A 12,253-nucleotide genomic window follows, 5' to 3' on the forward strand; every position below is an offset into this window, starting at 1 on the left:
GTGTGAAAGAATGAGTGTGTGTGTGCCCCGCCCGCCTCCCTCCCTCCTAAAGCTGCCGGCCACCACTGGTCATGGTCGCATGTGTTCTCTTACTTCCTCAACCTCAGTTACATTCTTTAGTTTCATTATATATCCCCCTGCAGTTTTTGCTCTATTTCTCTAATATGTTCCCAGAACTCTGTGCTTCATCTCGCTTTAGCTCGGTTGTTAATACTAAAACTATGAAGCAAACTTCTATTTTACATAAAAAAAACTAGCCACTCTATTACAGTTTAAAAACACGCTAAAAGCCAAACCTTTTTAGCTAGCCAATCAACCTTGATTCAAAGTGACTGAAAGTAAGTTTGTCATCTACTTTCTTCGGTGTGATAAGGACAGTGCTTGCAATCAAACCACTAAAAGCACTGTAATAACATTAATAGAAATAGGATGTATTTTGTGCTAACACACATCCAAGCAGCAGTGGGTAAATGATCTCAACAATTAGCAGAAAGTTCAAAGTGGGAGGGATATGAATACAGAAAGTTAGGCATTCCAAAGAATATTGTTATCAAGTGGAAAGAGAAAATTCATGATTTGGAGCAAGGGTTCTTGAGGAGAGCCCTGAGGCAGCTGAATTCACAATGTGGGATTCAGCTAGGGATGTAGAGAGTAAATGGCGAGGAAAAGAAAGAGGGGGAGCCATAAATACACTTATGAATTGTGAGAAATCAGAACTTAAGTAAAGGGAAAATGCAGCCAAAAAAATGCGAGAGAAAGATGAGCTTAACATTGGAAGGGTCTACAAGAAGGCCACAAGCAAAGTTCACGAATGGTTTGGGTGCAAGCACGTAACCCACAAAAAAGAGTTGTACAATAGTCTTGACTAGAAGCAAGACTAATGAGGAAGTACAAACCGGTAGAGAGATGCAGTGGTCTGAGTGATGCTAATTTATGCATCTATGCATTTTTATTTGTCACTGACCATGTTGTACTGCGTTTGTTTCTCTTTCTAGGGGCAGCGGCCTGGGACTCGTTTTAGCCAGTGCAGGATTTGGCATGTTGACCGCACCCATTATGGAGCTTCACAACCAGAAAGGCTATTTCCTGCACCACGTCATCTTCGCTTGCTGCACTCTCATCTGCATCATTTGCATTCTCCTGCTGCCCGAGAGCACAAACCAAAGCCTGCCAGAGAACATTCCTGCCGGGGAACACTACACCAGGCAACCGCTCATCCCCCACAAAAAGGGCGAGCAGCCCCTTTTACTGACTAGCTCTGAACTGAAAGATTACTCGGGGCTCCACGAATCCCCAGCCATGGGGGAGCGGATGTTGGAGAATGCTACAGCCAATGGAATGAAGACTCCCTAACACGGTTGCCTTGGGAGACGCGTACTTTGAGGCGGTTATTTTGCACAGAAACACCGACAAATGATGTGATGAACATAATGGTAGCAGGAGATCTGAGCTCTGCAATGATGCCACGTTTACCATAGAAAGTTCAGCCTACAGCAGGAGCCACACAAGGGTTTGAAACTGAAATACACTTCAGTGGAGGGAAAAGATGCCACACACGTTCAAATGAAATACTGCCATTTAGATACTAAATTTACTTTCATTCCTTTCCTGAGCACCTTCCTTCACTCATCCTTGCGTGGACCTCAGTCAGAAGGTGCACTTGTTCCAAGAAGTCTGGACCGCGTAGGAATTTCATGCAATCACAAACTGCACATGTGGTGTGGTTGTGCAACCAGTTTCTGACCTATCCCTACATTGTGTGATATTGTAATCCAAACAAATGAATCCTTATGTTCTGAAATTAAGATCTAGTGCTCCTTTTAAGAAGCCATGTTGCTTCGGGTTTGCTTTACTTTCTGTAATGTAATGACACCATTTGATTCACTGAAGTTGGTTGCCAGGACCTTAATTGACACTGCTTCTTCTCGACGACACCCACCAATAACTCTGACGAAACGCCCAGCTCCACACAACGCTCTAATTCATAGTTTGTGACAGTGTTCATTTGTAGTTTCCGATATCACATCAACAACCTCAAGTGTCTCAAAACAATAAGAAAGTATTGTACTTTGAACAATAGATTGCGCAATATTTCACTTATTGATTTCTCTAAGAAAAAAGGGAGTGCTTTGTTAATTTTCAGCGTAACATCTCAATAGAGAGAGGGAGGTTTGCGTTACACGTAGCCGCTCCATGTAATTTATTCCAGTTGCACCACGCAGACCCACTGTTTGTGACAGACCCATGCATGACAATGCTGGCACACATGCCAGATCACAATGACTGTAGGGAGCCATGCTTTCACTGGGATTCATATACCAGTTCATTCAGGTTAAGTTAGTGTGGTGCTGTCACCTGGTTAACCTATGAAGATGTCGGAGGAATACAGAAATCATGGTACACCCGTCTGGTATACAGTAGCATTGCGCTTGGGTACAATTTTCACTTGAATCCAGAGGTTGATAATGATTATAGAAGGTACTATGGATAACCATCATGTTCAGATTAACCACTTAGATTAACAAAGTCTAACTTTCTTTACTAGTCCTTCTTAATGTATGGGGAATAAGCCTCTGTTCTGAACCCTGTGAAAGGAAAAGCGGTGGGTCATTTTAGTGCTGCCTCTTGAAGAGTTAAGGTCCAGGTGAGTCTACCATACAATCACACAAAAAGGGAATATATGTTTTGTGCATCTGTCGAAAAATGCACTGCAGTAGGCCCTGACACCAGCACACACAGCAGCAATATATCTGTCAAGGTTTACAGAAAAGTAGGCACATTTTCATCAGTGGGATACCACACAAACTACACATCAGTGGCACATAATGGTAAGTCTCATTGGTTTACACAAACTGAAACTAGGGGCTTTGTTTCCTTTTTTTAAGGTCCCTAAACTGTCGTACTGCCACAGTACCACACAGTTCTGAGACGGGTTAGAGAGCTTCGTAACTAAGGCTCTACATATTTTCTTAAAAGTTAATAAACACTTAAGTGAATGTGAAAGGGAAAGCAAATATGGATTACTTGACTTTGTAGTTAACACTGAGGATCTTCATTATTATATGTATGCATTTGTGTCCAGCTCTTGGTAGTATAGGGTGGACTGTTGATATATTAGTACAATTTGCACTACTGTGAGTCAGGCTTGTCCTATTAATGCAACAATGCTTTATTGTAATTACTTTTTTGTATTGTGCTTTTTCCACAACTTCAGGCTTTGGTCTTCGCAATAACTAGCCGTACCACAAATCAAGAAAAGAAATCCAACAAATTAATTCAAGGGTTAGGCCAAAGTAAAAGACTACATTAATATTTTTTCAGCTCCGCTCTTGCGTTTTTTGTAAGAAACAGAGGTCCAATTCATTAACTTCACCAACTTTGCAACAGCCATCCTTACTTGGGCACATGAAGCACATCGATCTCAACGCTGATCGTGAAAAGCTCTGCTCACACAAGACATTCACAAAGCATGGCTGAAACCTCATCATGTTATCAGACTTGTGGTAGTGCTGATTCTTTAAAGCCCCAATAATGGGCCAATTTCTGGTGCCAAATGTATGGAATGAGTTTCCTTTTTTTAATGTAGGTCACGTTGCAAGCCATTGGCAAAATCACAATGGTATTGGATGACATTGTAAATTGATAGATATTGGCAGGCAGTAGCGAGAACATGGTCCTGTATCACTAGGGCACGTAGGCAGATGTGCAATTTAAACCCTCGGCTCCCATGGAAATAACAGAAACAGGACATGGGACTTGGCCAGAGGTAGCCTATGTCTACAAAACTGTCCTTCGTAAGTCTCTGTGGATCAGGGTAATCAATCAGGACCTTGTACCCTTATGTTTTTTAGCTGAGACTTTCAAAGATGTTTTGACTGTTCACAAGCATTTGGATACCCTTCAGCAGAATGTGATGTGTGGCTTTTCTGGCAAGTGCTATATAAAATGTGTCTTCGGTTTATACACATACAAAACAGTGTCAAAAGTGGGTGAGGAGGAATGCACCGCTGGGCAAGGTGTTATTTTGCGTTCCAGATTTCAACTTTCATGGACCCAGTAAAGACTGTCTTTGCCAGGAGTAAAGTGTTGGTGTTGTGTCCAAAATCTATTTAAGAAGTAGGGTGTGTGAAATGAACACTTGGCCTGCAAAGTTTGTCAGTTTTGGTCAAATTGTGGAGTGTGTCAACTTGACATAACTAGCTTTGTGGCGACATTTCCCAAAAAAACAGTAGAATCTGCATTTTTTTCCTACACAAATCCTAATTTTTATTGTTTTCCCTCTGTATTTTTTAAAATGTCGACAACTTAGTGAAGTAGACACGGGTGGTGAAGTCCATCTTTACACAGCCCTGTTTACAATGACTGAACTGGCACTGCAGCCTTGTGAATGTAGTCTGTGGTTTCTGCTATTACTTAGTTGGCAAGACAGATGAAAAGCACACGCAGGACTAGCCAAGATCTGCTTAAGTTGGTGCTTCTGCAGGTGACTATAGCAAAAGGGAAAACCAAAACCGCCAGGGGTACAAAGTGTTGCCAGATTGCCAAAAACCCCGAAGATAAAGCCCTCAGCTGCTCAGACTGCTCCAAGCACAGCCCACTGCCCACATTACACATTATGCCAAATTGAAGATGGCGCCCTGTTTTTTCCACAAACTTACAGAACTTTTATTTCTTCACTCTCGCAAGTAGTTTCAAAAATTATATTTATATTGTGAATAGTTAGTGCAGTTGAAAAGGAATTCCCTAATTTTTAAGACTTGTCAGCAACTCGTTTGCAGAAACAATTTCAATGTTAAATTTTTTTCAATAACATTTAATCTATTTCCTTTTGCTGATTTCTTTAGACTACAGAGTTGTGCGGGCCCGAGGAGAATAAACTGCATCTCAAGTCATCAATTTTATTTCTTTAACTGCCCTACAAAGAAAATGCTCCTCTCACCAAAACATGCTTGAGAGAAATAATTATTTAGTTGGGGGGACCAATGTGTATCTCTCCAAACAATGGCAATACGGGAGGAGGTACCATATAGGGAACTGATCAGCTAAGCAAATCACTAGTTGCACCTACCACTGTTTTAAAAAAAAAATGTTTTTAATGTTTACTTTACATCAACTGTCTTATTTCTATTATTTTTATGTAGCAGGTAATTAACATGTAAGTGTTTACCTTCACAGTCGCCTCTGTCAAGTTAAAACCACGTCATGAAACTGGAAGCAGAAGTAATTAAAAGGAACGTTTTGGTGGCTTAAGTGCGCTTTAAGGGGTACTGCAGCACAAAGAGCAGGTTTGGGAGGGATCTGGGTTTTGGGGTGAACCTCTTCTACACTACTGTTTTAAGGTATTTCCGAGAAGCCGTGCTTACATTTGTGTATTCCTCATGTGATGATGGGTAGTGGAACCGACCCTAGTCCATTGGCATGCGAGCGAGGTCACCTCCTCCGTGTTCAAGCGAGGATTTTATTGCTAAAACTGAGCTTTAGTTTGTGTGTCTTTGATCATGATTTAGTGAGGTGGTGCTCATCTGTAGCACAAGCTTAAATGGAGTACTGAAATGTCTTACAAGCTAAGTGTCTGCATGGTGTTACATCAACTGTATCTACTGGGATTTATTTAAGTGTACTGATAATGCACATAAATAAAATAATATATGTTCCCCTTAGCATTATTTTATTTATTAACTTGCTACGCTGAGTTTTAAACTCGTATGTGTTGGCATTGACGTGTGTGCGTACTTGACATGTTGGTGTTTAAGTATGAAGACCAGAGTATTGAGTCTTCCGGTTTCTGACAAGGGACTGGTCAGACATACAATCCAGATATTTCATTAGGTTTTTGATGGTGTGAAAGGGCCAAATATTTCTGAGGGATGCAGATCCCCTCACCTATTAGCCACCATTTGAATCACAGCTGGGTGTGAACTTCTGGAACCTGCTGCCTGGAAATGAAAAATACTTTTTAAGGTCCAAAATGTACATAACGTAATAGAATGGTGTGTACCGCCTCTACTTAGTGGTCATAACAGAATATGTACCTTTTCAGATGCCATTTTGACTCTGTTCCTTCTAAAGTTAGCCATTGGGACATGGTCCTATGCTGGCGTGGATGGTAAGCGCCTCTGAATTCAAAGTAGTTTACGTGGCCAAACAGTGTCTGGTCCCGCTCTTCATGTGGCCTTTTTGTAACTACTAGAGTTCTGGAAACCGATTACAGTGTACACAGGGCTTGCAATGAAAATAAAGAAAAGTAGTTACTCTTTGTCCCCGCATACCTGCTTGCTACTGAGAGGTACTGGTACTCTCCAAGTAAGAGCACTGAAGTGCAGCAGAAAGAGGGCCGATACCGCCCTCTTCAATTTAGCGCTGGTACTGAGTACCTGATGGTACCTGCCCATTTAAAGTACCAAAGTGTACAGTAAGTTAGTTTGTGCAACAAGCTCTATACTAGCCACGCATCAACTTGTGTGCTTGCATTTTTTAATTTATTTTATTGAGGTATTTGTGTAGTATGACTCTTCCCAGCAGGTGGGTGAGCGCTTTACACAGAAAAGCAGGATGCTTGTCCGGCTTGCATTTTACAGGGCAAGCAAGAATGTTGACACAACTGTACAATGTACACATTAATATTCAGTGACAATTGACTGAGTTGGGGGTTTGTCAGGTATCCTCATTTGTTTGACATGAACTTTGTGAAAAGTTAAGTTTGAGTTGAACAGTGTTTCTTACAGAGCTTTAATTTGTGGAATGCAAAGGCTTTTTTATTTTTATTTTATATTTTGTCCCTTCCGGGCCTCTTGCTTGACATGTTACCTTCTAGACCTCATACCAAAAGCATGATCTGGCTTCTACAGGGTTCTTTATTGGTGCATTGTTCTCTGAATGTTTTTGCCTTATTGGTATTAACAGTAATTCGTTAAGATGTGCTGTTCTCCGAGCTCTTAGGAACGAACAGGCTAAGACACTGTCTTACAAGCAATACATTGCATTAAAGGCATGCAACACATATTATAAACGGCATTCCTTATTTTAGCCAATCGGATTTGAGTAGGTCTTTCTCATTACCCAATCGCAATGCTAATATTCATGTCTCCTAAACACGCTCACTTCCTGCCCTATAAATGCAGCTTGCACACAGCAAAAACAAGAAGCCGGAACTGTAGCTCTACAGTAGCAAACTGTTACAGAAAGACTGATATTTGTCCAAGTACAGAATTTAGAAAGTTATGGAAACCTATTTTACAAACTGAAATTACTGTCACCTGGCGGCCTGCTTACGTCCTACAACACGTCACCAGTTTCTAACTATATGGGAATTATATGAGCTAAAATGACCTCTGCCGTGTAATATGAGGAAACGGCAAATCACTACAAGTTCCGTGAGCATATGGTGGAAGGAATGTGTAAAAGAGGCTACGAATCTGACATTTTATCATGAGAACAAAGTAAAACTAGGATTGTGCATTAGAGGTTTAGGAATTCAATCAGCAAGTCATTTCTAAGCAGAATATAAACGTAATTAAAATGCAATTGTTGTGAGGGGAATGTGCCCTGCATAGTAAACGGGTAAGTACCCCTTCGTCGAATGCCCAGCTGTTGTGAACTGATATTCCAATTTTGTATTTCTGCCCCAACATCACAGTAATCTAGATAACGCACAGAGGCCCAGGCTTGCCCCTGCTAGTGCAAGGTCTGTTATATATCCTGGAGGGGCATACAGACAATGCCCTCACAATAGGTCTAGGACAACTGTTTGTCCTCTGTCTGTCATGTAAAAGATGGTGATAGTGTCATGAGTTTTTGTGAATCAGCAGTGTGATCAGATTGTTGTCTGTGTCACGGAGGAGTGAGTCTACTGAGCCCTCTCATGTAAAAGTCTGCTGTTGTGTGGACTCAAGAACCTTGGTTGACATTCTGTGTGCCTGTCCCATGTGTGTATGTGCAGTGAGTGTGTAGCACATGTATGGTAGTAAGACTGTGTGGTTTGAATCTGACTAAAGGGACAAGTGGGGTCCATTTTGGATGGCCGATGGTTAGTAGCATGGGATAAGACGGAGAATGATACAGGTTCGTCAAAGGGTGGATGTACATTAACTTCATTCCTGTGAGTGTATGGTGGAATTCCTGACACTGAAGTGAGGGAGGATGGAGACAGGGCTGACTTTAGAATTTCAGCCCTGCCTTTACCCTCCCTCACTGCAGTGTCTAGATTTCCAACCTTCTTAGAAAAGGGCTGCTGATTAGTTTGTCCTGAGCACTGCCATTTGGTAGATGGTAGGGGTGGGTTTCTGTTCAAGATGAAGTTGTTTCTAGGCTGTACCTAACCTTGTGTCCTAGCGGGTTACTGCTTGAGGAACGGTGATGACAGCCACACTTACAGACCTCAAACGTCATTGCACCTTGTTTTGGATACTCCTGCTTGGAGCCAGTCCCATTGCTACCTGTTGCGAGAGCCACCATAAAAAGGGATAGCCAAACAATTATATTTTGTCACCTCAAACCAGTTCTGAAGCGTTAGATAGTGGATCCACACCCCCTTTGTTCCAGATCGAAGTTATTTATAACAAGGAAAGGAATGCTCCCTGTGTGGTCTCAAAGGATTGGTGTGTGGCCAGGGCTGGTGTTTGAATTACAATCAGTCTTGTAGAGGTAAGGGGACATCACCAGAAGTCTGCACAACTTGGTGGGGAAGCTGAAGGTCTGCCTGGGATCCAGAAGTCTGCCTGCCTAGGGAACAAAGGAGAGTGTCTGACCCCGCAACCGGGGAGAGCGTCCAGGAGAAGCCAGCTGCTGTCATCCAGACGTTGCTCACTGCCCTTGAACGCAAACTCAGAGCTAACCTGCGTCGTGAGGGGTCTCCAATTGTGGCACGTGCAGTGGACCTTGTACAGAAATCGAGCCTGAAAAATAACCATGTGCCGTCTGGCACCTTGCAGCCACACGAAGACCTAGTGCTGCAGCTGCCCAACTCCAACAGAATACAGCGGAGGAGCGGCCACCAAAGTAGAAGCCTTGTCGGAGGTCGCACCTGCCAGATGAGCACCCTATGTGATCGCAGCCCAGAGGCCACAACTGTCACAATGAGCACCTATCTGATCCCAGCCCTGAATGGGCACCCCGAGCAGGCCTGCAGTGCTGCTCAACCTCCACATTCCAAGCCCCAAGTGGGGCTCTTACTGTGGTCCTGTGTCCGAAGAGCCATCACTGAAAGAGCCAGCCAGGAGAACACCAGCCATTGTTTCAAAAGCTATTCTAATTCTGCTCTACTGGCAGTAATGTGATGTCACAACACTAATAAGGTATTACTGTTAAACAGTTAGGTCATTTTATTATTGTCGATGACTCGTGATGTCACAACTTGACTCTAATAGAAACATTAGTAACACATTTTTACACAGGGATTGCAGGCTTCCGTGTATTATGTATAGATAATACACATCTGACATTGCGAAATCTACCAGCTTGGAAAACATTGGTAGAGCCCTGAACCCTGTGCCAAGCTTTCGCACAGTCTTTTTCGCTCATCTTTTACATTTGGTCAGCAGAGAAACCACACCACCGGAGTTTGAAGAGGGTAGCACCGATAATGAGGACAGATAATATACAGGTCCCTTTGTAAAATGATTGTGATATTTCTTAACCTACTTTAGCCTAAGCATGCTGGCAAAAGCTAGAGGACACTTTAGCACCATAAAAGACCTGAGCTCAGTCTCTCCCTACCACTCCTGCCTGTTCTCACTCTGCTGTCCCATCAGTCGCATTCACGCAGGTGAGATCCACATGAGTAATACAGAGAAGACAATCTGGCCTACTGCATTTTAGCACAATTTTGCACATTAATAGGTCATTTTTGTTAATGAAAGTGAAGTGAGAAGTTATGTGCACACTTTTGCTTCTCTTGCGCTAAGAAGACCTGGTAGTTTGGGTACAGTGAAATGCTCGAACTGATCATGATCTCTGTGTCCAACGCTACTTGTAAGTGCATATTGTGTTGCTAAATGTCAGGTGGAAGAACACAACATTTAGAAGATCATCAACATAAATATTAAAAGCCCTCTTTAAAACTAGGCTAGACATGGTGATCTCTGCAGTTGTCACAAGGCGTTGTCCAAAGAAAGTTACTCATTTGAAGTACTGTGGTTATCAACAAGGTAATGTTAATCATATGAATTTAGGGTGAGTGCCTAACCACGTGTTGTTCTTGTGATAAAGGTTTTCAGCAGCTAACCTTTACGTCTTACTATATAGCTTTAGAAGACCTGTTAGCAATTCTTCAAAAGAACAATACATTGTTAAGGGAGACAGTGGGCAGTGGGTCAGCTCTCTTCAGCCATTGACTGATTGCGTTTTTCATGGTTTGTCATTCCTTAGAAGGATTGTCCATCAAGGCCGTGATTTTTTGAGGATGGTTATATTGTGCCATTTGTATTCCTGTTGGTGATGGCTCCACCAAGTAGTCCTTTTGCTAGACTAAAGATGTGGCATTTAGCTTAAGACCCACTCTGTGTTCTTTGATGTACTTTGCTAACACAGTGAAATTTTAATTGCTGATTCATTGCCTGTTTTGTTTAGGAAGTGCTTGCTCGCTGGATGCTTTAGGTTGTCATTGATACTGTCTTGTCAGAAATCACTTTTTTGGTCATTCATTTCACTTGCTGTCATAACATGTTAGATTTATGGCTTTTTCTGTTCAGAAAATAAGGACAAAAACGCATTCTTACAGCTGCAACACAAGTGCTGGCCCTTCCTCAGCAGTACATACTTTGAAATATTTTGTTAGATACCCATTTTATCTTCATCACTGGCAATGCAAACTTCATCTTTTGTCTCCTTCTCACCATACTTCAGCGAGCACAGCTCAACTTTGCTAACACAGTCTGTTTAGCCAAAGGATTCTGCTCCCAACTTCCATACTGTTGGAGTCAGTGCGGCTGAAGCAAAGAAGTCACTTCTCACCACTATGCTTTCGAGGCCATCATAGCCACAAACTTAACAAGAGGCTTAACTAGCAAAGCATTTTGAGCGAATAATACAGAAGCAGATCTTAACCAGCTGTGCTGCTAGCTTGTTTAGAAACGTATTCTCCAATTTTTGAACAAAAAACGATAGTAGTGAAAAAGTCATATTACTTCACATAGTGCGTACGTCTTTTGTCATATAATTCCCACACCAACAACACATTTTGCACACATGGACCAAGATAAAATAATATATAGAATTGTCCCTAATCCTCCACAGCAGTTATCTGCTCAGGATTTGAAGAGAGTACGCAGTTTCTAGTTTTGAGAGCACTCAATATACTTTTTCAGGATAAATCTTCCCATTAGGAGGCAAAAATAGACACATTTCTAGCTAGCATTGGCAAAGCCAGTAGCTCTGACTGATAACAAAGTACACAGATGATTTCATTCATGCATCCCTTATACACTCATTGATGCCCTCACCTTTGCACCCATACATCTATTCACACATCATGACATCATTCTTGCATTCAGCCGCCCGCTTACCCACAATATCATGCACACACAAACTCATCAGTCATTGCATAGGAACTTTGTCACTAGCTGTATGTATTGGCTTGCTGAGGTTTGTGAGTTCTCCAAGGAGTGCATGGTTGCTTGAGTCCAATAGTTCTGAGAGTTAGTAGGTGTAAGCACTGTCAGTAGTGTGTGACTACTAGCATGCGAGGGGTGAGGGTGCTCTTATGGTACTGTGGTGCCTCTCTGCGACCGGTGTGCGAATGCGGTAAAAATTTTAGGGCGTCTTGCTTTTCCACTATAATATCTCAAACGGATACCCGTTGTCTTTATATTGAGGCCATGGACCTGGGACAGGAGGTGTATTTATTTAATGATTGACAAGGCTTGTTCTTGGGGAAATAAAGCTGCAGTAACCATTAGTCCTTTTTTTATTGAAAAAAAAGAAAATAACAGTACAAGGTACATGATGTAGTACATAGCCCAGTACGCAGGTGAGCAGTATCTCAGAACAACTCCAAGTTACATTGGCAGTACCCAATCAAAGAGCAAAAATCTGTAATGCAATAACCACCGTAAGCGTTCAGCAGCGCCGTGGCGAGTCCCAAGGAGACGCTCATGCAGCCAGGCTCACATAAGCCCCCTATACTTCCTACATGTTCTCACATTTACGCAGGCAGCCTCTACCCCTTAGACAAACTGTTCGGCTCCCATGCCCCAGTGCATGTCCTTCTCTGTCCCTTCTTCTCAGGTATTATCGGCGAATCCCACAAGTACACGAC

General features: G+C 42.3%; 1 protein-coding gene across 1 annotated transcript in view; it reads left to right on the plus strand.

Moving 5' to 3' along the window:
- The window catches only part of SLC22A23 (solute carrier family 22 member 23), a 480,925-nt gene extending 475,265 nt beyond the window's left edge, over positions 1 to 5,660 (plus strand). Inside the window, exon 10 of the mRNA XM_069217671.1 lies at positions 996 to 5,660. Coding sequence (XP_069073772.1) covers positions 996 to 1,353 — 358 coding nt within the window. The 3' untranslated portion in view covers positions 1,354 to 5,660. The remainder of the gene's footprint in view (positions 1 to 995) is intronic.
- The last annotated feature ends 6,593 nt before the right edge of the window (positions 5,661 to 12,253 follow it).

Source organism: Pleurodeles waltl, chromosome 2_1, assembly GCF_031143425.1.
Source record: "Pleurodeles waltl isolate 20211129_DDA chromosome 2_1, aPleWal1.hap1.20221129, whole genome shotgun sequence".
Lineage (NCBI taxonomy): Eukaryota > Metazoa > Chordata > Amphibia > Caudata > Salamandridae > Pleurodeles > Pleurodeles waltl.